Source organism: Indicator indicator, chromosome 12, assembly GCF_027791375.1.
Source record: "Indicator indicator isolate 239-I01 chromosome 12, UM_Iind_1.1, whole genome shotgun sequence".
NCBI lineage: Eukaryota > Metazoa > Chordata > Aves > Piciformes > Indicatoridae > Indicator > Indicator indicator.
The window spans coordinates 4161890-4188951 of NC_072021.1; the positions used below are offsets into that span (position 1 = coordinate 4161890).

Sequence of the window (27062 nt, forward strand, 5' to 3'; positions counted from 1 at the left end):
CGTTTCCCCCAGCCCCGCGGCGCGGTGTGGAGTGGAAGATCTCGTCCCTTGAGAAGCATTGAGGTCCCGGACGCGCTCCCAACGGAGCGGCTATCGGACAGGGCAGCGAACTGTGGTGTTCAGAGCTGGCTTCTCTCCTCGGTTACTCTTCCTCCGTTAGTCACGCGTTTAAAGCCCGGGAGCGGCTCCTACACGCTTTGTGGAGGGTAATTTCTGCTTTAGCCTTCAGGGAGTTGCCGCTCAGGCTCCCAGCCCTGCGGGCCGGGTGAGGCAGCGCCTGTGTTCCTCCTCAGCCCCTTCTCTCTCAGCAGGATGCGGCGCTGAGGTGGAACCACGATGGCTTTGCGGGCCCCGCAGGTCTCCCGCTGTTGTTGCCTGCTGCGAGCCGTCCGTGCTGCTGAATTTCCTCGGAGGCTGAGCGGCCGGAGCAGCACCACACAGGCATGCCCCGAGGCCACCCGTCTGGCTCTGCTGCCATCCACGAATGCCATTCTTACGTGGAGATGGCAGGCGTGCAGGCACGTATCTGTAGAAAGCTGTTCTCCGACTGGCAGTGCCAAGGATGGATCCTTTTCTTCTCCCCAAAGTAGCTTGCCTTCACCAATAAAACAGGAAGATGCAAAAGTAGAAACATTGCCTGAGTTGAATGCAGAAATACTGTATGAAGGTAAGAGGCTGTAAGGATGCCGTTAGTCCCAAATTTCCAGATCATGCTTTCAGCACTACCCTTGATTCTCCCTTTTCTGAAACATTTAGCTGAAGTCCCTGACTTTTGCTTGGTTTTGATCTCACTGTTAATACAGAATCCCTATGGTCACTCTAGCATGCAAAGAATGCCTTTAGGTAAAGATGAAATGTTTTGGGTCAAAATGTTACTCAGAAGCTGCTGTTTAAAGACTTGTTAATGTGTAAAGCTCCCTGCAACAGCTGAGCGTTTGACTTTCCGTCATAGTTGTACTGGTACAAAATAAAGGGGTGCGTTTATGGCTTTTGGGGAGGTGGGGTTTGAGCAGGAGTGGGGAAGGCCACCCCTGAAGCAGCTCTTATCACAGCCCCTTTGTATGATGAGGGATGAACAGCAGGAGGCTGCAGTAGTGTGAAACCTGCTTACGCACTGCCCTCATGGGAAATGATTTGTCCAGCTGCCTCCCGAGAAAAGGAGATAGATAGGTACATGGTTGCCTTCATGTTGTTGCCCTGAGGAAATTCCCTCCCCTTTGTCTCCTTTTATATCTTAAAAAAAAAAAAAAAAAGCACTCTCTGAAAATAGTTCTCCTATGCTGAGGAAACTTGTTCTTGATTACTGAGCAGTCTTGTATGTTCAGATTCTGCTATGAGCCCAGCCAACTTGGATGCTATATAGTTTATTTTTGAGGTGGCTCAGAGGTGCAACTGAGATCTGTGTGTTTGTGCAGCTGGTTGTGGAAACAGTGCTGCACCAGATCTGACAGGTCGACCAGCTCATATGTATCTGCACCTGTGGTGCAGTTTATCTACATGCCAGATTTTTATCTGCCAGCAGCCTTATTGTGTATGTGTGTGTCTGGAATATTTTGCCCCAGTTAGCATTGTATGTAATGCAATAAACATAATTGCTGACTGACTTTTTTGGTAACTTGAGGTGTGTTTTCTGTTGGGAGGTCTAAAGAACTTAAAGTAAAAAGAAAAAAAAGAAATAAAGGATATCTATGTTTCAGGAATGGACCTTGCTGTATATTGGTTTGGCCCTCAACAAGTTGAAAGAAAATACTTCACATCCATCTAGATACCTAGAGAGTTCCTCTTGCTATTTAAGGAATAAACATTGCTGAAAACATTTTCCTGTGCTTTTGTTTCTGAGGCTTTGAGAAAAAGAAGAGGCAAGACCTTCAGCAGCTCTTGAGCTAGTCTATGCAACTCTTCCTGGAGTATTAGGATCATCCTACTTACTTTGGAACTTACTTTGGTAGTTCTGGTGTGGCTTTGTTTTCCTGACATGGAAGAGTGTTGCCCCAGTCTCTAGGCAGTCATTGTGTGAAGTTGCAGGGGCATAGAAAACCTCCATCCTGAACAATTCAGAGTTTGTGCTCTTTGTCAGTAATCAGTTTGATAGTTGAGGTGGATGCTAGCAGCCAGCCTGCAAACAGCAGTCCTGATGTAGCTGGTTTGAGCTTCTGAGAGTGGAAAATTTGATCAGTTTAGAGAATATTTTTTTAAGAGACACTGAGCTCTATGACTTCAAACACCTGAGGGAAACAAGCATCATGGTGTTTACTTGGAAACCTTAATGAGTAGGAAATGGAGCTTGGTTTCTTTAGCTGTTGGAGTGGTGGCAGTCAGCAGCCATTCTGTAACGGATAAGGCATGAGAGCTTGGTTTGAGTTGGCTGTGAAGTACCTTGGAAATTAAAACAACTGGGGTTGAGGGATCAGATTCAGAAAAGGCACAAAGCAGTGGGCTTGTCAGGTGGTGAAAAATAATCTTTGCAGTTGTCTTTGATCTAGATATGATCAGGCAAGAATGCATTTGTGAAGACATGAAAGAAGATTCTTTCTCAAGAAGGTGGTGTGATCTGTTACTTGCAGTGATCAAGGCAGAGGACTGAAGGCAGGTGTGCTGGGTGCTACACTAAGGTTGGCCGTGAGCAAGAGTTGATGGGCAGTGACAAGGAAATGGAACAGAGACAGAAACTGAGAGCAGGGTCTGTATTTTCAGGTAATAATCACAGAATGTTAGGATCACAAGGGACCTCAAAAATTCATCCAGCCCAACCCCCCTGCCACAGCGGCATCACCCAGGGCAGGTCACACAGGAACACATCCAGGCAGGTTTTAAATGTTTCCAGAGAGGGAGACTCCATAGCCTCCCTGGGCAGCCTGCTCCAGGGCTCTGTCACCCTCACAGTGAAAAGGTTTTCCTTTACAGGCTGGTGGTCTCACATGGAGTCTTCTGCATTTCAAAATGGGTTTTAAGAGATCAGTATAATGTTTGGTAGGAGTAGCTTTGCTTTTCACAAAATGCATTTGAGTCTTCTCTGTTTGTTAGACTGGGATGACATCCCACCTTCATCTGCTTTGGAGGAGATTTCTGAGGAAGAAGCTGTACAGATCATTGCGGAACCGATTCTGCCCCTTCAGTCTTCCACGCTCCGAGATTATGTTGATCACTCTGAAACCCTGGCAAAACTTGTCCACCTAGGTATGTGTGGGTTTCTTTATCTGGTTTGCCTATGTCTGGAACTTCAGAGACTCTCTGATTTGTGTTCTGATCTTGCTGCTTGCCTTGTGAACTTGAAAATAGGAATGCTGACTAACAGCTAAGAGCAGCAGAATGGTATCCAGGGTAAGCAGAGAAAAGAGAGGGGACTGAGTGACTCACTTGAAGACAAAGCTGGACAGTTTTAGTCCTTTAGAGCTATGGGTGCTGGAAAGAGGCATCTCCCAGAGCTTCTGGAGGTGAGGAGTGCTTTGTGTAACTTGATGAGCCTTTCTTCTTTCGGGCTGGTTAAGGATGCCTGAGTTTACTGGAAAAGAAATAGCAGCTTTTCATCCATGGAGGGAAGGAAGGATTTAATTCACTGTGTGGAACCTTAAAAGTGGGGCACAGTTAACTGATGAAGCAAGAAGGCAGGCATTGAAGAGACCCTTACTTGTCATCAAAAAGCAATTGAACTATGAAGGAATAACTGAGTTTGAAGTTGCTGACCACCTCTTTGTTTCCCAAAAGTGTAAGGAACACTAGGAGGAAGTTGAAGAAATATATTTAAGAGGGGAAGATCTGGCTCCATGTAGTAGGAGATTGCTGTGTGTGAGCCAAAGGCACTTCACTACAGAACTGTCCCGTTCCTTTGTCTAACGGGGTTAGGAATGCTTCTTTTACTCTGCTCTTTTGAGACCCCATATTGAATACTGTGTTCAATTGTGGTGTCCCCATCATAGGAAGGACACACAGCTGCTGGAGTGAATTCAGAGGAGGCTACACACCTCTGCTGTGAGAATAGGCTGAGGGAGCTGGAGGTGTTCAGCCTGGAAAAGAGAAGACTCCAGGGAGCCCTTAGAGCTGCCTTCCAATAGCTGAAGGGATCCTACAGGAAGGCTTCAGAGAGACCTCTCATGAGGGTGTCTGGAGACAGAAAACAGGGGAATGGTTTGAAGTTGAGGGAGAGCAGGTTAGAATGGATCTTAGGAAGAAGTTCTTCAGTATGGGGGTGGTGGCACTCTGGAATAAGTTGCCCAGGGAGGTTGTGGCTACTTTATCCCTGGGAGTATTCAAGGCCAGGTTGGATGAGGCCTTGAGCAGCTGAGAGGTGTCCCTGCCCATGGTGGTGAGGTTGGAGTAGATGATCTCTGAGATCCCTTCCAGTCTAAGCCGTTCCATGATTCTATGCAGCAGGAGTAGGTCTCTACATGTGTTACATGTTTGTGTCCTTGATTCCTCACGTTCATGATTCATTGAAAATATATTCCTTCAAAAAACAAACTCAGCAAAAGTGTCTAGAATGACCACATGTTTTATCTGGAATCTTTCCACAAAACACAAGGTGTTGTGACCTTACTCTGTGGAGCAATTCAAATTTGCTAAATCAGTGCAAAAAAGGAGTGGCCCTATACATTTCAATGTGCCTTTGTGAAGCATAGGAAGTAGGGCCTGTGTTTAATTAAAGCAATTTTTAATTTTCCTTGTTGTAGGAGTTGACTTATCCCAAGTTGAGAAACGCCAGAAGGCAGGTCAGCTCTTGCTGACCTTGGACTTTGAAAAAGATATAAGAAAAATACTTCTGTTTCTTAAGGATGTGGGTGTAGAAGACAATCAGCTGGGACCATTCCTGACCAAAAATCCATACATCCTTGGTGAAGATCTGGAAGCTTTGGAAACTAGGTAAGCCTTACACATAGCAGCAGGGTGTTAAGCCTCTTGGCTTGAAGATCTAGTTTCCCAGTTGGTTTAACTTTGAACCTGTGTTGCTGCTGCTGCCTTTTTCACTTGATCCTCGCCCCATATTCCTCTGCCTTGCCAGCAGTCAGCATTAACAAGTGGTGGTACCATAAGTCAACACCCAAATCCACCTGAAAATTGATCGTTGGCAAATTTAACTGTTCGTCTCTGTCACAGAGAAAGCAGGTTTTCATGCTAGGCCACTTGCTCTGCCTGTGTCATAGAATCAGTGAGGTTAGAAGAGACATCCAAGATCATCCAGTCCAACCTGTCACCCAGCCCTATCCAATCAACCAGACCATGGCACTAAGTGCCTCATCCAGGCTTTTCCTGAACACCTCCAGGGATGGTGACTCCACCACTTCCCTGGGTAGCACATTCCAATAGGCAATCACTCTCTCTGTGAAGAACTTCCTCCTAATATCCAGCCTGTACCTCCCCTGGCACAGCTTGAGACTGTGTCCTCTTGTTCTGGTGCTGGTTGCCTGGGAGAAGAGACCAACCCCCACCTGGCTACAACCTCCCTTCAGGTAGTTGTAGACAGCAATGAGGTCTGCCCTGAGCCTCCTCTTCTCCAGGCTAAACACCCCCAGCTCCCTCAACCTCTCCTCATAGGGTTTGTGTTCCAGGCCCCTCCCCAGCTTCGTTGCCCTTCTCTGGACACATTCCAGTACCTCAACATCTCTCTTGAATTGAGGAGCCCAGAACTGGACACAGCACTCAAGGTGTGGTCTGACCAGGGCTGAGTACAGGGGAAGAATATTCTCCCTTGACCTGCTGGCTACACTATTCCTGATACAGCTTAGATGCCAAAATATTGGTACCAGGGGCTTTAGCTGGGTCTGTGAAACAGTACTGACCTCTTCAGTCATGTTTGGAAACCCCTCTTCCAGATGATGTCTACCCATACCTTGTGAATTCTGCAGTAAGACAAGCAGACCAGCTCTCTTCTGTGTTTACATCTAATGGCAGCAGAAGGTTTTGGTAACTTTTTCTGTTCATCTATCCTCCTGTTCAGAAAGTGGCCTTTCAGAATCAATCTCCACAAAGAACCTGTGTCGTTTTTCAGCAGTAGCTTTGAGTCTAGGTGTCAGAGTTGCTCGTACCCATCTGAAGAGAGTATTTTTGTATTAAAATAAACATTCTAACTCTCCTGTGTAATCAGGTTTGCTTTTCAGGACAGTTCCTGTGGCACTGCCTGGTTAGTTAAGTAAGGGTCTGAACAGAGCAATCCAATTTCTTCTTCATTTTCTGCAGCTTGATTATTTTTATTTTATTTGTTTTGTTTCCCCGCAAGTTTTATCTCTGGCACTGGTGAACGTTTTCTTGCAGGCTTTAAAGTAAGTGTGCAACAGAGGGTGTATGGCAGACTGTGAAGTGAATGTGGTTGAGAAAGCTGTCTTTTGAAAGCTGAGTATCACCTTTGCATAAACACTTTGGTGCAGATGGACATGGTATTGGTTACATCACTCTGGAATGTTTCATTGCTATGGATTCCACGTTGCCAGGAAACAAAACAAAAATTTCAATAGATTTGGCATTTGACTTCAGATAAACACTGTAAAAGTCAAAACATTCCATAATTCATAACAATTCTGACAGTTGCAAATCAGTGTCTGTACTGCAGCTGCACCAGATGCTTTGTTTTATGGTGCTGTTAATGATGACTTAAAACTCTTAACATGCTACACAGAGCTGCTGACCCCTTCAGCAGAACAAGGGCTAACCTCGGTGCCAGCACTGGTTTCTCTCAGACTTTGGTCAGATTGGATGATTGCACTTTTTGAACACACACCACTTGCTAAAGTCAGGTTACTATAATCTTGCCATCCCTCTTTTAAGCTTCTTGCCTTTCCAGGATGTGAAGAAATGCTTCAGGTGTGAAGCTTAATGACTTGTTAACAGAAAACAAGTGGAGGGGTGTCAAGGCAACCAGGAGGTTTTCTTTTCAGTCTGCTCATTTAGCTATGTGTCTAGGATGCTTGGCAGTTGCAGCCTTGAAAAATGGAGTGGAAGAAGTATGGTGTAGCCAAACTACAGCATTGAAAACATAACGTGATCATTTTTGAAGGGCCCATTGTTTATTGTTGTGTTCTGCATTTCTCCCCCTCCAAAGCTCTCCTTGTCTCTTGATGCTCCTGGAGCCAGTTCCATCAGCATCATCTGGAGCCTAGGCTGCTATCTTCTGCTGGGGTACCTGCTCAGTTGGCAGTTGGCCCTCTAAAGATTTGGGGCTTGTGATGACTTCATTTTGGAGGGTTTGTGTAAAAAGAGGGAGGTCGTAGCGACTGGAAGGTATTTTTGTTCCTCCCCACAAGACATGGTTTAACACACTGCCTGCCTTCTCACTGAATATCTGCTTCTGCAGAATGTTCTGCAGTCTATTTAGTATCTTAATTACTGCCATCTAAAAAAAAATCAGTTGTCCCGAGTTCATCTGACAGTAAATACTTCTGTATGAGCTCATCTATAACCAGAGCAAACCTCTTCAAATTGTAGTTTAGGTTTATCATAACTTACGGCACGTGGGCCAATTGCATCTCTTTGTGTGCTGCATTTCCCCTCCATTACCTTTTCTGGGAGCTGTAGTGATAATCTACTCCAAGTAGTACTTGCAATGAGATTTCACTTTCATCAAATTCAGTACAGGTTGGAAAAAGTTTTGAATTGGGAAGGGGAAAAAAAAACTCTGTTAAACATAAAAACTTTAGTCAGCTCTTTCTCCTTTCTGATAACCAGATGTCCTGTAACTTAATCATTGACCAGTGACTGAAAGTAGGGAGCTCTTGTAACAGAAGTAACCAGCTGCTTGAGAAATGTCTTTTTGGGCAGTGTCTCTACAGACAGCATTGTTGTATGGTGTTTCTACTCCAGTGCTATTGGCAGAACAGGGATGTATGAGTTACAGTACTCCCTTCTTTCAGCAGTAGAAGTGGAATTCATTAAAAGAGCAAAAGGCTGTGTGAATCTTCTTGTCCATGCCCTGTGATGATCTATTAATGTGTGTGCAATCTAGGAGACAGGCTGGTAGTTAAGTGTAGGTGAACATAGTTATCTGCTGAAGTACAGCTGGAAGGAATTAAAATCTGTCTTCACTATTGACATTCTGCTCTGAGGTTTATTTTACTTCTCATTAATTGGAAGGGATGGTATTTTGCTTTTCTGATAACTGCAGATTTCCCCCTAATTATTTTTGGCAGGGTTGCATGTTAATGCTAGAACATCTGTCTCTTTATAAGATATCACAGAGGAATTTAAGCAAGTACTGAATAAATGGAGGCAATAAAATTTTCATCACTGGACTTCATTTTGTTTTTCTTCTCTTTCTAGAGTGGCTTACCTAAAATCAAAAAAATTTGGTAAGGCAGAAATTGCTCAGATGGTCTCAAGAGCTCCATATTTGCTCCTGTTTTCAGTGGAAAGACTGGATAACAGACTGGGATTCTTCAAAAATGAACTTGGTCTCAGTGTGAAAAAGGTAAAAACTATACACTGAAGTCTGCAGGTACTTTGTTAGTGACAGCTGTGTGGGCTTGGAACTTGAATACTGTGTTTAGAGTTGCCCACAAACCATCAGTGACATTGATAGAGGAGAATAAGATGCTTGTAACTGTATGTAGAAGTCATACGGACATCTGACATTCAAAGGTCCTGAAGTGCAGTTCTTGGATCACAGGATCCCAGGATGTTAGGGGTTGGAAGGGACCTCTGGAGACCATCTAGTGCACTCCCCTGCCAGAGCAGGAGCATGGAATCCAGCACAGGTCACACAGGAACACATCCAGACAGGGCTGGAAAGTCTCCAGAGAAGGAGACTCCACAACCTCTCTGGGTAGCCTGTTCCAGGGCTCTGGGACCCTCACAGTCAAGAAGTTCTTCCTCATGTTGAGGTGGAACCTTCTGTGCTGTAGTTTCCATCCATTGCCCCTTGTCCTATCCTAGGGTGCAAGAGAGCAGAGCCTGTCCCTGTCCCTTCCTTCCTGACCCCCAGCCCTCAGCTATTGATAGACATTGATCAGATCCCCTCTCAGTCTTCTCTCCACACTAAACAGCCCCAGGGCTCTCAGCCTCTCCTCCCCAGGCAGTGCTCCAGTCCCTTCAGCATCCTTGTAGCCCTCCCTTGGACTCTCTCTAGTAGATCCCTGTCCCTCTTGAATTGGGGAGCCCGGAACTGGATGCAGTATTCCAGGTGGGGCCTCGCTAGGGAACATGATCTGCTGCAGATTATTGTCAAACAAGCATGTGTGTGTCCAGTCTTATTCTCTGAGGTGGGCCAGAGGACTGAATCCATTGCTGAAACAGCAAGCAAGTTTTTTAACTTGAAAAAAATGAAGTGACTCATTTCATCTCTTCAAAATACTCTAACATCCTTCACTCGTTAGTTAACAAATAGTCTAGCCTGTGACTATCATGACTATCATATCCAACTAAATGTCAAATCGTTTGCTCAGCTCCCTGAGAGTAACCTCTGGGTTGTCTCATGAGTGCTTACCAAGTTACATGCTTGGCAGGTATTTATTTGCCATGCTTTGGGATCTTCAGGGCAAGTAGTACTGGGATTTTCCTGCAATAAGCAAGCAGTAATTCCCTGCAGTAGTTGGAGACAGCACCAAGTGTTCCAAGTGGAACGTGGTGTTCTATTAGCTAAACAGTCACAGCTATCACAATGCCTGTTGCTGGCATTTCAGTGCTTGAGGTGGAAAGGGTTTAGTCACTGCCTTGTACTCAGGGCAGATTATAAGTAATTACATGGCTTAGAGGTTGTGGAGTAGTTTCTTGTATTGCCATAAGATCTAACCAGATCCTGAGGCAGACAAATTCCACTGCTGCTGAAAAAGCCTTTTGTAGCCTCTTACCAGGTAGTGCTTTGCTTACTTTTTTTAAAGAAGGTGGGAAGGAACAACTTGAGCACTGAGGCTGGGCACTTGAGCATGCTTTCTATTTTTGGGGTAGACTTTCATTTCCTCCTCCTGTCTGTTTTACAACACTTCCTTATTGTTTTCCAAATGAACACATCTGAATAACTTAATCTACTGCTGCTTCATGGAAACTCACCTTTGGAGCAGAGGTAAAATGAAATGCAAGTGAAAGTGCATCCCTCTTCCAACTGGGAAAACAAAAGTTTATAGGAGATCTCTATCTTTGTTTCACAGATGGGTTCACAAACAAGCTTTCAGAAATAATCTTTCCTTTGTCTGTTTTCCCTAACTGTAGACAAAGGATCTGGTAATTCGTCTTCCAAGGCTACTGACTGGCAAATTAGAGCCTGTAAAAGAAAATCTTGAGGTGAGTAGATATTAAACTGGTGGTGTGTATTCCAGCAGTTGAAGAGTTGTCAGAAGATTAAAGTTCCTTGAGGACAGTCCTGCAGAGAAAGAATCTAATGAAATAATTTTAGTGGAGATCTAAAATAACTGAGGATTTAAAACTATTTCTTTTCCTCTATAGCTTGCAAGCTTACAGTAGAAGCAAGCTTACATGGAGCAGTATCTTAGTCTGTGTTCTACTCTGATGTAGGTTAGAAAGTGACTTGGATTGTCCAGGAGAATCTAGGAGCAAGAAATGTGCAGTTGGTTATCTTCCTCTTAGCAGGTAGCTGGTCTGCCAAAATGTGCATTTGACACCTATTGTCTGATAGCAGATGGTCAGTATTAAGAACTGTTGGGTAAATAACTTCAATCCCCCAGGGATTCCTTTCCCTTTTGAAAATGTCACTATGTATTGGTTTAATTACTGTGCTGTAAAGTTATCTAGGCCAAGCAGCATGATGTAGTGTAACAAGTTGAGAAATCCCATTATCCTATAATGCCTATGTATTAAAATATATAATTTTTAGACAGATTCATTGCTCTGAAGCTATTAAAGACTGGGAATCTTGCAGTCTGAAATGTGTGTGTGGTAAGGGAGGAGACTTGGAAAACAGCAGATTGTTCCAATTAATAGTGCTTTCTTTTTAATGAACATTGTTTCCACAGGCTAGGGGATTCAGTATGTTATAATCAATTTGGGTTTAAGAGCTTCAGTTCTCTTCTATCTACCAAAAAGTGTCTCGTGTGGCAGCCTATTTTTAACATGTTCTACAGAGAGAGGAAGGACTTTTAGATCCTTACTGACAGAATCTACTGATACTTAGAAGTTCCAGCCTTGCAGGAGGTTGGATGCCTCAGAATCAGAACCTGAGTTTAGCCCTGTTGTTGTGGTTTAATGAGTGGACAGATTGCTCTGTTGCTCCAAAAGGGGCAAAAGAATAATGCTCACACAAATGGATTGGAGAGTATTGGAAAGTTTAAATGGAAAGGCTGCTTACAGACTACAGGGCTACAGTCTTGCTCTCAGTTGTGTATCACAATGCAGTAAGCTTCTAGGAGGCTCAGGGGAGACTTTATTGCTCTCTACAACTACCTGAAAGGAGGTTGTAGACAGGTGGGGGTTGGTCTCTTCTCCCAGGCAACCAGCACCAGAACAAGAGGACACAGTTCCAATCTGTGCCAGGGGAAGTTTAGGCTCCACGTGAGGAGAAAGTTCTCACAGAAGGAGTAATTGGATATGGAATGAGCATCCCAGGGGGGTGGTGGAGTCACCATCCCTGGAGGTGTTCAAAAAAAGCTTGGATGTGGCACTTGGAGCCATGGTTTAGTTGTCTGGAGGTGTTAGGTATTAGGTAATAGGTTGGACTTGATGATCTGTGAGGTCTTTTGCAACCTGGTCGATTCTGTGATTCTGAAGTTGTCCCTGCCAACTCGGATCTGTGGAAGGTGCAACACAACTCTTCACACTTGAATGCTGTTTCAGCTGATGATTTCTTCTGATACACAGATATTTATAGAGCAGATACGAATGAACCAGAAGTTGAAATACCTGATTGTAGTTGCCTCTAGAACCAAAAAGAGGAAGGTGATTCTCCCCTTCTACTTCAGTCTTGGGAGACCCCACCTGGAGCTCTGTGTCCAGTTCTGGATACCCTAGTGCAGGAAAGATCTGAAGGTGCTGGAACGTGATCAGAGAAGGGCTACGAGGATGAGCAGAGGGCTGGAGCTGCTCTCCTGTGAGGACAGGCTGTGAGAGAGTTGGGGTTGTTCAGTCTGGGGAAGAGAAGGCTCCCAGGAGACCTTCTTGTGGCCTTCCAGTATCTGAAGGGGGCTCCAAGAAAGCTGGGGAGGGACTTTTGAGGGTGTCAGGGAGTGATAGGACTGAGGGGAATGGATCCAAGGTAGAGGAGGGTAGAATCAGATTGGATATTAAGAAGTTCTTCCCCATGAGGGTGGTGAGACACTGGCACAGGTTGCCCAGGGAGGTGGTAGAAGCCTCATCCCTGGAGGTTTTTGCAGCCAGGCTGGATGTGGCTGTGAGCAATCTGCTGTAGTGTGAGGTTTCCCTGCCCATGGCAGGGGGGTTGGAACTGGATGACCCTTGAGGTCTCTTCCCAACCCTGACAATTCTATGAATTCTCTGTAAGGATCTGGAAATCCTAAGGTACCTTCAAAACCCAGACTTTAAGCCCCTCCCTTTGTATTTGCCAGGCAGTTTTGGCAAAGAGCTGCAGTCTTGGCACGTGGAACTGGAAAAACAGAAAGCACCACTTCTTTTGCCAACTGAAGAAGTACCTGAGTCGGATTTGAAAGTCTGGCTCTGTTGACTGGCAGGCACATCTGCTCCAGGACTGCAAACAAGCTGTTTGTAAATGTCACTGGAGGATAGAAGAAATGGCTGAGTTACCAGACACTCTTGTATGCTGAATTCCTTTCTCAACAACTCTATGAACTGTTTGCCATTCTGCACTTTGGGAGGAGTGCTCATGAGTTTATTGAAAAAATGTGGTTTGTTTTCCTTTTGGGAAACCATAATTAAAGGCAGTCTCTGCAAAAGCCATCTCACTTTGGACATTAGCAGCTGTGAGATAAATTGGATACACTGCATATTCTACTCATCTCTTGCAGGTTCAACAGACTTCAGGTGAAGTCTCCAGGACTGAAATTGTACTCTCTAATAAAATATATATATATATATATATATACAACTTGGCTACATTAGCAAAAGAACTAACACATGAAGAAAAGTAATCACTAGCTAGGGGATTGCTGTGGGCTACAGAGCTCATGAGCTCTGCAATGAAAAAGTCTCTTGACAGCTTAGTACTGAGGCTGATAAAAGACTGTTAGGGGAGAAGTTTTGTGCTTGTAACTGCCATGCAAACTGAGACACATCTTTTTCTGTTCATAGACAAGCTGAAAAAGACATAGCATTCACAGAAGTCATCTTTACTTCAGGGATGCTCTATGAACAAATTACACTTTAAATCCAGAATCTGAAACAATTTGCACTGACTTAAGAACTGGAGTGACAGCTCTGACTGTGGGCTGCATTCCTGTTACTGGAGGAGAAAGGGTAGAAAAATTTGGCACTGGTTGATTTCAGTGGCCTTTTAAAGCAAACTAAGTTTGCTGTGGCTCACTTTGGAAGATAAAATTGTGCTCTATTTTTTTTTTTCCCAGGTTTGTCAGACTGAACTTGGTTTCCAGCGTAAAGAAGTTCAACAGATTGCATTTAAAACCCCCAAGATTTTAACTGCAAGTAAAAAGAGGCTCAGACAGACGTTTGATTACTTGCACAACATCATGGGCATTCCCCACAACATGCTCACTCGTTTCCCTCAGGTGAGCTGTTCGTCTGGGAATAAATTGTAGGTGCTCTCTGCACAGCTGCTTCCTTACCTTGGTGCTGAAGGTGGAGCCTCACTGGATGCAGGGCATGCAGGAGTTCTTCAACTTGTCTGTGAGCTTTACTCTAATTGGAATAACTTTTATTAGCAGTTCAGCCACCATGGAAGATTCTGGTGTGCAGGTCCCCTCTTTCTCCATCTGGCACATGAGACACCACTACCCTCAGTCTTCTATGTTTTCAGCTGAAGTAGTTCACAGAATCACAGAATGTTAGGGGTTAGAAGGGACCTCAGAAGATCATCCAGTCCAACCCCCCTGCCAGAGCAGGCTCACCCAGGGCAGGTCACACAGGAACACATCCAGGCAGGTTTTGAATGTCTCCAGAGGAGACTCCACAACCTCTCTGGGCAGCCTACTCCAGGGCTCCAGTACCCTCAGAGTGATAAGGATTTCCCTTCTGTTCCTGTGGCACCTCCTGTGCTCCAGCTTGCCTCCAGTGCCCCTTGTGCTGTCCTTGGACATCCCTGAGCAGAGCCTGGCTCCATCCTCCCCACACTGCCCTGCACATCTTTATCCCCAGCAATGAGGGCAGCCCTCAGGCTCCTCTGCTCCAAGCCCCAGCTCCCTCAGCCTGTCCTCACAGGGAGATGTTCCACTGCCTGCAGCAGCTTTGTGGCTCTGTGCTGGACTCTCTCAAGCAGTCCCCTGAGTTCTTCCTGAACTAGTTCTGCTCATCTTTTCTGGATTCATGCAAGAGAAATTGCTGCCTGCTTAGAGATTCCTTCACCTAGCTAAAAGGCAGAAGGGAAGACAGATCACGCTGAAAATCTGCTCATCAGACAACATAGATGTACAGACATTACTTTTGTATTTGTCTAATTAAAAAATAACTTTTTTTTAAATTCTAGCATCTGAAAGTATAGTGTAAAGGGAAAAAAAAACTTCTATCCATTAAGCAATGAGATTCTCATTCATCGTGCAGTACCTGAAGGGGGCCCACAAGAAGGAGGGAGAGAGGCTGTTTATAAAAGCCTGTAGAGATAGGACAAAGGACAATGGTTTGAAATGAGAGGAGAGTAGGTTTAGATTGGGTATTAGGAACAAGTTCTGCACCATGTGGAACACTGCGCAAGAGGTTGCCCAGGGAGGTGGTTGGGGACGTTCAAGGTGAGGCTCAACAGAGCTCTGAGCAACCTGATACAGTCCAGTATGTCCCTGCTGACTGCAGAGGGAGCTGGAATAGATGACCTTTGGAGGTCCCTTCCAACCCAAACCATTCTGATTCCTATTGTTGCAGCAATAATTTAAAAAAAAAAAAATCACAAGAGTGAAAATAGATTTTAGTTGCTTGTTGACTACTTTCATTTTTTTCTATCTCTTCATTACTGTTACTTTGTCATGAATTAAAAGTTGAAAGCATGGGTCACTTCCTCCATGGCTGACAGGCAGTCACACTAGCTCCTTGCAAGGAGGAAAGGAAAAAAAAGAAAGTACAAATTAGAACTTTGAAACTACAATGATTTTCTTCCTCAAGCAAGTCTAGCAGTGAAATAAACTGTTTCATGCAACTGGCTGAACACCCAAAATTTTAAGAGGAAATAAAAGTATTCCCTAGGGTCAGCCCACCCCATGTGGCGAAGGAAGCTGAAGGCACTACTTTGGGGGACTAACAGTTTAGTAGGGCCTGTTATGACAGGACAAGAGGTGCTGCTTTTGAACTAAATGAGGGAGATACAGAGTAGAGAGAAGGAGGAATGTTTTTTTTCAGACTGAGGGTGGTGAGACACTGGCCCAGGTTGCCCAGAGAGGTGGTAGATGCCCCATTCCTGGAACCATTCCAGATGAGGTTGTTTGGGGCTCTGAACAACCTGTTCTAGTTGCGGATGTCCCTGCTTGGGACTGCATGGGGGGGTTGGACTGGATGAATTTTAAATGTCCCCTCCAACCCAAAGCAGTCTGTGATTCTGTGCTATTTCATATACCTTTATATAACAAGGATGCTTGCTGTAACTCCAGTGTGTGTGTCACTCCTTGACCTGTAAACAACCACAAATTTTGCTCACTTCCTTCTCAGTTGTCTTACTATGGTGGTTCATCTCATTACTTGACTTTATTTGGAAAGGTAAGTGGAGAGTTTCTTCTATTCCTTGTTCTTGGTGCAGTCACTCTCTCTCTTCCCTGTTCTTCCCTTCCAGCCTCAAACTGTGAGTCTTGGGACATGACTACAGCAGCTCAGTCTGGATATGGGCTGGCCATTAACTTCTGCAGTCACACATGGATACTTGTCTCCATCTCTTCTTTGCTTCTATCCTGATTGACAATGCTGGAAATAAGCTTAAGATCTCTGCTTTCAGTATATCTTAACTGTGCATCTCTAGGCTTCCCCACTTCTCTCCCTGTTTTGATGTTCCACTGTTTTGTTTTTTGTTTTATTTTTTCTTCACCGTTGTTTTCATCTTTGAATAGAATTCTTTGTGACAAACATCATCACAAGTAGGCATCACTGTGCAGCAGAGAAGTGGCCCTGATTTCCCTTGTGCATGTCAGCATACTCTCTTGATGTTCTCCTCCCCCTCTACTCTACCCTGCTGAGGCCACATCTGCAATATTGTGTCCAGTTGTGGGCCCTTGAGTTCAGGAAAGACCTCAGGGAACTGCTTGAATGAATCCAGAGCCACAAAAATGATTGGGGGAGTGGAAGATCTTCCTTATGAGGAGAGCCTGAGGGAGCTGAGGGCTCCGTAGCTTGGAGAGGGGGAGCCTGAGGGCTGACCTCCTTCATGTTGATAAAGATGTGCAGGGTGAGTGCCAAGAGGCTGGAGCCAGGCTCTGCTGGGTGATGCCCAATGCCAGCACAAGGGGCAGTGGTGGAAGTTGAGGCATAGGAAGTTCCATGGAAACAGGAGGAAGAATTTTTTCCCAGGTAGGCTGGGGAGTCTCCCTCTCTGAAGACATTCAAACCCAACCTGGATGTGTTCCTGTATGATCTGGTATGGGTGACCCTGCTCTGGCAGGTTGGTTGGACTGGATGAGCTTTTGAGGTCCATTCCAGCCCCTAACATTCTGTGATCCTGTGTAATTCAAATAATCTGACATCAATGCAAAGATGCAATTTTTTTCCCCCCTAGATCTCCAGTTTTTAATGCTTTTATTTTATAATCACCAGAGTCTGTAATTTAGGCAATGTAAAAGATTCTTCCCTTTCTTTCTTTCTTTCCTAGGTTTTCAACTCCAAGCTATTACGAATCAAGGAGAGACATATGTTTCTTAAATTCTTGGGAAGAGCCCAGTATGACCCAGCACAACCCAGTTACATCTCTCTGGACCAGTTAGTATCCTTACCCGATGAGGTGTTTTGTACAGAGATTGCCAAAGCTTCTATGCAGGACTTTGAAAAATTCTTAAAAACACTTTAATTAATAACACATGTTAAAAGGAATAGAATAAAGTTAGAAAATATAAAACAACTCCCCTTTATGGTTTCTTAATAGTTACTGGTTTAAGAAGTTGTTGCTTAAAACCCATTTATTTTAAGGCTCACAGTAGTATTGTTTTGATTCTCCCCGTCTACACCGCTCTTGTGTGACCTCACCTGGAGCATTGTGTCCCGTTCTGGAGCCCCTAGTACAAGAGAGATCTGGAGGTGCTGGAAGGTGTCCAGAGAAGGGCCAGGAGGATGATCAGAGGGCTGGAGCTGCTCTGCTATGAGGACAGCCTGAGAGAGTTGGGGTTGTTCAGTTTGGAGAAGAGAAGGCTCTGAGGAGACCTTCTTGTGGCCTTCCAGTATCTGAAGGGGGCTCCAAGAAAGCTGGGGAGGGACTTTTGAGGGTATCAGGCAGTGATAGGACTGGGGGAAATGGATCCAAACTAGAGGAGGGGAGATTTAGATTAAGTATTAGGAACAAGTTCTTCCCCATGAGGGTGGTGAAACACTGGAACAGGTTGCCCAGGGAGGTGGTTTGAGCCCCATCCCTGGAGATACTCAAGGTGAGACTCAACAGGGCTCTGGGCAACCTGGTCTAGTTGAGGATGCTGCTGCTGACTGCTGAGGTGGTTGGGCTGGATGAGCTTTGGAGGGCCCTTCCAACCCAGACCATTCTATGATTCTGTAGCTCTGAAGACTGAGTGACAGGCGTGGCTGTCCCAGGGGACCTGTGGGCATCACTGGCAAAGGCAACAGCTTGGGCAATGGCAGCAAAAGATTTTGATTCTTGAGGTGCTGCGAAGAGTCTGTGCTATGCTCAGTCTTCAGAGCAAGCACTGATTAATCTTGGCTTAATTTCTGATCTACCAAGGTCATGTCATTTAAAATCATCATAAGGCAGGGGCTTGAGTTGCCTCTGAGGTGCCTCAGAGAGGACATGGGGTGTAGTGGTGGAACAGGTCGTGTTAGGTTAATGGTTGGACTTGATGATCCTGGAGGTCTTTTCCAGCCTTAATGCTTCTGTGATTCGCAGTGCCCACCTTGGCTCTTTTGCTTCTCTACTGGCCCCTGGCATGTGCGTCACAGCCAGACAGCTGTGATGGTTTGAGCTTTACCCAGAGTCCAAAAGCTCAAATGGAAAGAGATTTAGATTCCCTCCCCCTCTCCCTTTTCCCAGTAAGGTAAAGCAAATTAGGTAGGAGAAAGGAGAGGTAAGATCATGAAAGAAAATGGTCTGGAATTGGTTTGGAAGTAGGAAATGCAATTTTTTAACAAAATACATACACAGCAGTAACAGGGAAGGTTATAAAGGTATGAGGTAAAGGGTAAATAGAAAAATATACAAAACCAGGCCCAGCTGGCATTGGATTCCCTTGATGCAAAGGGATTCAGTTCTTTAGAAAGCGTGGATGCAGCATGGCAAGGAAAAGCCCGGCCACGTGGTCGATGCAGGAAGCAGCAGCAGCAGATGACCTCTCTCGAGTAGGCGAGGCAGGGAAAAAGAGAAAGAGCTAAGCAATGTCTCGCCTTAAATAGGCTTGCTGCACAGGAAAGAGTGGAACTAGACCTTGAACCCAGCGCACCTCTCCTCCTGGGAGGGGGGGAAAAAACCAAATCTCTGCCCACCTGGATCAGGTTTCTTTCGCCCACCTGAGGGCTAGGTTCTTTTCAGCCCCCATGGCGCTGAAGGATGGGTGTAACCTGGGGCAACGGCCTAATGGCCGAAGCATCGAGAGGACGCCAGGGCGGAGACCGATGGAGCCGTCTCCATCCTCGGGCACGCTGGCTGCTAGCCTGCACACAGCCACGAGCAACAGCAGAGCGAGGCGCTGCCACCCAGGGGGACCGCCGGGACAAGCCCCGCCCCCGGGCCAGGGCGCGCCCCCGGGCCAGCCTCTGCCCAGCGCGCGGCAGGGCGCATGCGCCAGCGCTGCGGCGTCATTGGCTCGGCCACCCCCGCTCCCGGCAGGCGGTGGCTCCCCCAGAAGGCAGCGCGGCGCTCCGAGGTCAAGATGGCGGCCAGGGCACCGGGTGAGGAGGCGGTGGGCGGCTGGGGGGGTCGTGCGGGGCCGCGTCCATTCCGTTCGCGGTGCAGGGCTTCTCCTGTCCCGCTCCGTGAGGAGAGGCGGGCCCTGACGGGGAGTAGAAGGCTGATGGGCGGTGTGCGTTCCGTGCCCTTGACGGGGGCAGCGGCCGCAGTGCGTGGCAAAACCAAATCAATTCACTTTCAGGTTTTCTTCCTCTTTCATAAAACTAGCACTAAAATGCAAAAAGATTTTACACGTATATGTATATGTGTGTGCATTGTATGTTGCAAGCCACCTTTAAGAAAAGAGGGAAGGAGTCTCCTTCACAATATCCTATGAGTCCCGTGAGGCTTTTCTTGGTCGTCTTTTCCGCCGTCCGGGCCTCACTCCAGGGAGTCTGGTTCTGGTTCTGAGCTGTTCTGCGAGCACTAGGGCAGAAGGTGCTCTAGAGGAGCCCTTGGTCTGCTCCACAGGGGCCTCGGAGATCGCTGTCCTGCCCCCATCACTGATTCCAGCCTTTGTCTAATGTCATTCCTTCTCTAGTCCGAAGTGCGAGGGAATAAAGCCTGATGATGTGCTAGTGACACACTGCTGGTACACCTAGCACTGAATTTATGGGGTAACTTGATAAAGCAGCTGACTTCAAGCCATGAAAGAGAGCTTGCTGTGGCTGCACTGCCCATCTTGTGCTATTTCTGGATTTTTAGACCCCCTTGATGAATTATTTTAATGGTATTTGGTATTGCATTGTACTTGTTTACATTTCAAAGCACATTTGCTCTCCAGAATCACAGTTCAGGAAAGATGAACATTCTATATCTGGTATGTTTTATTTTTTTTATAATCAATGCTTTTATTTATTTATTTGAGGTGGTTTCAGTGTCGAGTTTCCAGTTGACATTTTAAAAAAGAATCTCTGGAATAGCATTTAAGTAACTAAAGAGGAGAGCAGAAGGTTAACAATGTAATATGGCCTTGAAATGCCATTAGGCCATGGTGAGAGCTGTGGAACCTAGATAAATGATTTGAAAAGCATGATGAGTTTGCTTTATGTAGAATATTGGCTTTTATCTCAGTTAAATGGAGCCTTGAAATCTTTGGTGCTGTCTTTAACAATGAGCTGTTAGCATTGTTCCAAGCTTTGAATATATTGAAACAGAGGTCACATTGTTGTACTTAACTGAACAGGTAGAATAGAGTAATTGTTAAGAGGTACTGAAAAACAGAGCATCCCCATCATGGGCTGGGTGCTAGGAAGTATTTCTTCACAGAGAGGGTTATCAAACATTGGAATGGTCTGCCCAGGGCACTGCTGGAGTCACCATCCCTGGAGGTGTCTAAGCAGCATGTGGGCCTGGTGCTTAGGGATGTGGTTTAGTGTTGACCCTGCAGTGCTGGGTGAAAGCACTGGGTGAAAGCTGGGAGGTCTCTTCCAGCTGGATGTTTTCTGTGATTCTGTATGTTCAAATTCAAACTTGATGTGGTGTTGTGCTCCTGCAAATGAAGGAAACCAGCAAATATTTGTATGGCTGTGTGCAAATGCTGAATTTCATAGTGCTCTGCAACTGCTGATGGTCACAGATTGCATTGGGTTGGAAGGGACCCTCACAGAGCATCTTGTCCAACACCAGGGACACCTCCAACTAGATCAGGCTGCCCAGGGACACATCCAGTCTGATTCTGAATATCTTCAGGGAGAGGGCCTCAACCACATCCCTGGGCAACCTGTTCCAGTACTCTACCCCTCTCATTGTGCAGAGCTTCCTCCTGATGCCCAACCTTCTGTCACTTTCAGTTGCAGGAGGTGGTCGCCTGTTAGACACCTTTCGGAAGTGGTATTACAACGCAGCTGGATTCAACAAACTTGGTGAGTGTTCCGTGGAGGTGTTTGTAAATTCTGCAAATTGAACAACCCTCAGACTGGTTAGCAGTTTGGAAGCAGTCTTTTTGATCAAAATTGGCTACTGCTTCTGTGAGGCTAAAGTTGGCAACAGCTTCAGTCATCATGATTCCTACTTAATAATGAATTGGTGAATTTTCTGTTATTTCTTTGTTTCCTCTTACTTTTGTTGAAATAGCTTTATCATAACCAAGGGTAAGCTGGAGCTGTTGAAAAAGCTTTCATAAAGAAGTGCTAAAAGCTTGGTTATTTATCTTTTCCCATCAAGTCACTTTCACTGGCCAGTATCTTCTAACCCAAAGGCTGCCTTTGAGGCTGGAGAGGTTCCTCTTGATAGCAGTCAGCCTGTCTGTAATATTTATGCTAAGTGTCCAAAGTCCAAAAAATGGATTTAGTTTAGTTTGTACTACCATAACTTCACTTGGTGTCTCTCTGGCCTGCACAGTGGTTAAGTAGATGTAAAAATAGTGATTCTAGGAGGTTGCCTTGGTGGTATTGTCTTCAATTTGCTTGGAGTTGTTAGCAAGTTTGTTTCAGCTATTTAGGTGGCACAACTGTTCCTCATTGACAAGAGAGGCTGAATGTGCAGAGGCTGTGATTCACTGCTGACCACAAGGTGGGCAAACCATTTAAAGGCAGGGGAAGTTAGAAACAAATTGCAAGACAGCTGTAGAGGAATAGAGTCATTGAATGGGTTGGATTGGAAGGGGCCTCCAAAGGTTGTCTAACAGTCAGCAGGGGCATCCACCACCAGATCAGGTTGCTCAGAGTTTTATTGAGCCTGACCTTGGATATCTCCAGGAATGGGGCCTCAGCTACCTCCCTGGGCAACCTGTTGCAGTGTTCCATCACCCTGATGGTAAAGAATTTGAGCCTAACATCTAATCCACCTTCCACTAGACCAGGTTGCTTAAGGCCTCATTCAAGTTCTTTTCTCCTAGGTTGGTTTTGTTTTTTTTTTCATAGTTTCACCTTGGAAATGTTTTGCCTGTGTTACTTAGAAACATCCTAGAGCACAAAGAACATTGACATAGTGATGTTGTAAAATCTTCTTGGCACAGGATTAATGAGAGATGATACTCTGTATGAAGATGATGATGTCAAGGAAGCACTGAGGAGACTTCCAGAGCATCTTTACAACGAAAGAATATTTCGCATAAAGCGAGCGCTCGACTTAAGCCTGAAACATCAGATCCTCCCAAAGGACCAGTGGGTGAAGTATGAAGAGGTATGTGTGGAGTGTTTCCAAGATGGAGGGCTCAAATGAGTCAGAGTCATGGAATCATAGAATGGTTTAGGTTGGAAGAGACCTCTGAAGGTCATCTGATCCAACCCCCTCTGCAGTCAGCAGGGACATCCTCAACTAGATCAGGTTTTCCAGAGCCCTGTCAGGCTTCACCTTGAACATCTTCAGGGATGGGGCTTCAGCTACATCCCTGGGCACCCTTGTGGTGCAGAACTTGTTTCTAACATCCAGTCTAAATCTACTCTAGTTTGAAGCCATTGCCCCTCACCTTATCACTACAGGCCTTTGTAAACAGTCTCTCTACAGCCTTTTTGTAGGCCCCCTTCAGGTGCTGGAAGGCAGCTTTCTCTTCTCCAGGCTGAACAACACCAGCTCCCTCAGCCTGTCCTCAGGAGAGGTGCCTCAGCCCCCTGATCATTTCTGTGGGCCTCCTCTGGACCTGATCCTGCAGGGCAAGAGAGGGAATTCTGCCCCTCTACTCTGCTGAGACCTCACCTTCAATCCTGCATCCAGTTCTGGTGTCCCCAGCAGAAGACAGACACAGAGCTCTTGGAGAGAGTCCAGAGAAGGACCACAGAAATAATGCAAGGGCTGCAGCACCTCTGCTATGAGGATAGGCTAAGGGAGCTGGGGGTGTTCAGCCTGGAGAAAAGAGAACTCTGGGGCCACCTTAGAGCTGCCTTCCAGTGGATGAAGGGATCCTGCAGGGAGGCTGCAGAGGGACTTTTCATAAGGGTGTCTAGAGACAGGACAAGGGGGAGCTATTCTAGGATTCTATCAGATGAAGAAAAGCACTCTAACTAGCTTGGAAATTATTATGAAAAGGTCTCTTGCTTTTCTGTTGAATTCCTTCATGTTAGAGACAGTCTCAAGCCAAAGCTTTTATTTGTGAAGGAAGAACAATTTCAGCTGGAACCCTGCATTAAAGCAAGTGTCACCTTGTGATACGACAAACTGCACTTTCTTTTTCAGATGTAACTACAAATACTGTCTTTGTGTAATGGATTGATCCACAGACTTACTGTTAGTCTCAGCTTTCTCCAAATTACCAGAGAAGGGGGAGTCTAGCCACTAAACTATACACTATACTATCCTTTTGACTACAGGATAGTATAAGGGTGTTCTGTGTCTCTATCTAAGCAGAGGCTGTTTATTGTGATCCAGTTGCTCATATTTAGGTAACACCTACATTGAAAAACTGCTTGTTTTACATAGAATGGTCCAGGCCAGAAGGGGCCTCCAAAGCTCATCCAGTCCAACCTCCCTGCAGTCAGCAGGGACATCCCCAACTAGATCAGGCTGCCCAGGGCCTCGTTGAGCCTCACCTTGAATATCTCCAAGGAAGAAGCCTCAACCACCTCCCTGGGCAACCTGTTCCAGTGTTCCACCACCCTCGTAGTGAAGAACTTCTTCCTGATGTCCAATATAAATCTGCCCTTCTCTGGTTTGAAGCCATTGCCCCTTCTCCCTTTCCCTGCAGGCCTTTGCAAACAGTCTCTCCCCATCCTTGTGGTAACCCCCTTCAGGTACTGGCAGGTTGCTATTAGGTCTCCCTGGAGCCTTCTCTTCTCCAGGCTGAACACCCCCAGCTCCCTCAGCCTGTCCTCATAGCAGAGCTGCTCCAACCCCCTGATCATTTTCATGTCCCTCCTCTGGACCCTCTCCATCAGGTCCATGTCCTTCCTGTGCTGAGGGCTCCAGACCTGCACACAGCACTGCAGGTGAGGTCTCCCCAGAGCAGAGCAAAGTGTCAGAATCACCTCTCTGGCTCTGCTGGCAATGCTGCTTTGGATGCAGCCCAGGCTGCCATTGGCCTTCTGTGCTGCAAGCTCACACTGCCTGCTCCTGTCCAGCTTCTCATCATCCATCAGCATCCCAAATTCCTTTTCCTCAGGGCTGCTTTCTACACCTCATCCCCCAGTCTGTATTGACAGTGAGGATTGTTCCTTAAGCAGCAATTTGGTTTGCAGGTGTTAAACACAGTCAAGGTATTCCATCAAGTCCAAGTTTGCAGTGCTGGTTAGAAGTTCAAAATTAACTTTCTTCAGATTATTATGTTTGGGCGTTGGACTAATTAAAGTGGATTTGGTGCATTTGTGTGTCTGCCCAAAGAACATTGTTGCTGAAGGTATAGCTGGAAGCATCCCTTTGCTTGTTGATGTTGGCAGGGCATTAGAAGTTAGTGGTTGCTGCAGTAAAGAAATAGTCTTGGCAGGCTTGGCAGGTATAGCTTACCTTTTCAGAGTAAGTAATGTTGGGGTTGGTTTTGGTATTTCTTTTTTTTTAGGTTTTGGATTTTTTTTGTTTGGGTTTTCGGTTTCTTTTGGCTTTGGGTTTTGTCTTTCTGTTTGTTGGTTTGGGTTTTTTTGTGGTTGTTTTGGTTTGGGGGTTTTTGATGGTGGTGGTGGGGTTTTGGTTGGAGGTGGGTTGTTTTTTGGTTTTGGTGGGGTTTTGGGGGGCTTTTTTGTTTTGTTTTAGTTCTTGTTAGGCAGGAATTTATTAAAATCTGAGGAGGAATGAGACATGAGTAACCTGTGGGAATGGTTTGAGATAAATCTGGACCTCCCTAGAAGTGAAATGTTTCCTCTCCTTTTTCTCCCTACAAGTGAAACGTTTCCTCTCCTTTTTCTCCCTACAAGTGAAACGTTTCCTCTCCTTTTTCTCCCTACAAGTGAAACGTTTCCTCTCCTTTTTCTCCCTACAAGTGAAACGTTTCCTCTCCTTTTTCTCCCTACAAGTGAAACGTTTCCTCTCCTTTTTCTCCCTGCAAGTGAAACGTTTCCTCTCCTTTTTCTCCCTGCAAGTGAAACGTTTCCTCTCCTTTTTCTCCCTGCAAGTGAAACGTTTCCTCTCCTTTTTCTCCCTACAAGTGAAACGTTTCCTCTCCTTTTTCTCCCTACAAGTGAAACGTTTCCTCTCCTTTTTCTCCCTACAAGTGAAACGTTTCCTCTCCTTTTTCTCCCTACAAGTGAAATGTATTCCCTCCTTTTTCTCCCTGTAAGTGCAATGTATTCTCTTCTTTTTCAGGATAAGCATTATCTTGAGCCATACCTAAAAGAAGTAATCCGTGAAAGGCTCGAAAGAGAAGCATGGAACAAGAAGTAACTGTTGAACTACTTTGTGCAGATACCTACCTGCATGGTTCTGTGATCTTTAAACGTTGGGTTATGGAAGTCTATAGGGAAGCAAATGTGAGGCTGAGGAGGCTTGTTCGTTGAATCTGTTCATCAACTACAATAAACATGTCAAAGTATAAAATCTACTTGGCAGAGTTTCCTGTAGATGTTAAGAAGCTGATGGTCAGGTCTCTCCTGTGAGCACACACATTACAGACAAGCTTCATTCCATCCAGGTTTTGGATTCTTACTCTTTTTACAGTCCAGCTGTTTTCTGCAGCTGTTGGGTTAGGTAAGAAATGTGGAAGGCTATTGGTACTAGATGCTCTGTTAAATTAAACAGAGGCTGGTCATTGACAGCAACTCTGAAGAAAGAGCCTTGGGGGTGTTGGTGGCTGAGCAGCTCCCCAGGAGCCAGCAGTGCCCTCCTGCAGCCCAGCAGGCAGCTGTGTGCTGGGCTGCAGCCAGAGGAGTGTGGGCAGCAGGGCAGGAGAGGGGATTCTGCCCCTTGGCTCTGCTCTCACCTTGAATACTATGTCCAGTTCTGGTGTCCCCAGCAGAAGGACAGAGCTGTTGGAGGGAGGCTAGAGGAGGCCACAAAGATGATCCAAGGCTGCTATGAGGAGAGGCTGAGAGAGCTGAGATTGTTCGGCCTGGGGAAGAAAAGACTCCAGGGAGACCTCAGAGCTGCCTTCCAACAGCTGAAGGGATCCTGCAGGAGGGCTGCAGAGGGATTTTTCCTGAGGGTGTCTAGAGACAGGACAAGGGGGAATGGGTTGAAGCTGAGGGAGAGCAGGGTTAGACTGGAGCTTACAAAGAAGTTCTTCAGTGTGAGGGTGGTGAGACTCTGGAATAGCTTGCCCAGGGAGGCTGTGCCTGCCACCTCCCTGGAGGTGTTCAAGGCCAGGTTGGATGAGGCCTTGAGCAACCAAATGTAGTTGAGGGGTGTCCCTGCTCATGGTGGTGAGGTTGGAGTAGATGATCTGTGAGTTCTCTCTCAGCTTAAGCCATGCTATGCAGGACTGCAGCCATGAGCTTACAGTGTGGAAAAATGGCCTCCTTTTAAGGAAAAGATAACAGTAAAGGGAATCAAACTGCAGAGGTGAAAAGATAATGCAGTGATGGCTTGGAGAACTGAGGGTTTTATCTGCTGCTGTCATGAGGTTCTTCTGTAACACTAAGCAAGACACTTGCTAAATGCTTAACATATGGTGTTGGGGGCTGTGCCTGCAGAAATGTCTTGGTTCAGTAGACCTGCTCTGAAAATATGAGGTGAAAGTGTCAGTATCCATCCTTACACACAATAGATACTACAGGTGGTGGTACCAGGAGCAAGTCTCACAGGGGTTCTCAGAGGTTTGAAAAAGACCTCAGGATCCTTGGTAAGCAGAGAAATGCTTATAAAGAAGCTGATAGGTTTGTGGTCTGTGCAGAGTGCAGAAGGCAAGGTTGAGCTGTGTGCTGGAGAGGATTGAAAAGAATGCCTAAAAGAGAGAGCAGTTCCTACTGGGAAAACTTTGAGCCTGCAGTTTTCAAGTCCTAGCAAAATGCACAAGGCAACAACAGAGCAGCTTGACTTTGAAACCTTCATCTCCATGCATTTAGCTTTCTGGAGATAAAAATCTATCCAGATTCCATAAATTACTGAGGCCTTTTTGTAGTTTTGAGTTCACAGCATCTGCACATCTAGATGGAGAGAGCCTGAGCTGACATTGCTGATCCTGAAGCTCGGTGACAGGTTTGGCTTGAACTAATTTTCATCACTTTCAAGCAAT

At 45.8% G+C, this 27062-nt stretch overlaps 2 protein-coding genes across 2 annotated transcripts; both read left to right on the forward strand.

The window, feature by feature from the left end:
* Positions 1-336: 336 nt before the first annotated feature.
* On the forward strand, positions 337-17008 carry MTERF3 (mitochondrial transcription termination factor 3). Its single transcript, XM_054385466.1, has 7 exons — positions 337-667; positions 3025-3177; positions 4668-4857; positions 8245-8392; positions 10129-10200; positions 13407-13568; positions 16796-17008. Exons 1-7 carry the CDS (start codon positions 337-339, stop codon positions 16988-16990), a joined length of 1251 nt encoding a protein of 416 aa, XP_054241441.1. The 3' UTR covers positions 16991-17008.
* A 1667-nt stretch (positions 17009-18675) lies between these two features.
* On the forward strand, positions 18676-25423 carry LOC128970171 (cytochrome b-c1 complex subunit 7). The gene is made up of 5 exons (XM_054385265.1): positions 18676-18761; positions 18803-19029; positions 20821-20892; positions 21987-22153; positions 25199-25423. Exons 1-5 carry the CDS (start codon positions 18676-18678, stop codon positions 25274-25276), a joined length of 630 nt encoding a protein of 209 aa, XP_054241240.1. The 3' UTR covers positions 25277-25423.
* The last annotated feature ends 1639 nt before the right edge of the window (positions 25424-27062 follow it).

What these genes read in the sequence shown, in the direction of transcription:
- LOC128970171 (XM_054385265.1), top strand. Translation starts at nt 18,676, where the DNA reads ATGGCGCTGAAGGATGGGTGTAACCTGGGGCAACGGCCTAATGGCCGA. An exon ending in GGGCGGAGACCGATGGAGCC is followed by an intron (nt 18,762 to 18,802) that starts GTCTCCATCCTC and finishes GCCTGCACACAG; the next exon opens with CCACGAGCAACAGCAGAGCG. An exon ending in AGCTGGATTCAACAAACTTG is followed by an intron (nt 20,893 to 21,986) that starts GTGAGTGTTCCG and finishes TTCTTGGCACAG; the next exon opens with GATTAATGAGAGATGATACT.
- MTERF3 (XM_054385466.1), top strand. Translation starts at nt 337, where the DNA reads ATGGCTTTGCGGGCCCCGCAGGTCTCCCGCTGTTGTTGCCTGCTGCGA. An exon ending in CTGTAAAAGAAAATCTTGAG is followed by an intron (nt 10,201 to 13,406) that starts GTGAGTAGATAT and finishes TTTTTTTCCCAG; the next exon opens with GTTTGTCAGACTGAACTTGG. An exon ending in TGCTCACTCGTTTCCCTCAG is followed by an intron (nt 13,569 to 16,795) that starts GTGAGCTGTTCG and finishes TTTCTTTCCTAG; the next exon opens with GTTTTCAACTCCAAGCTATT.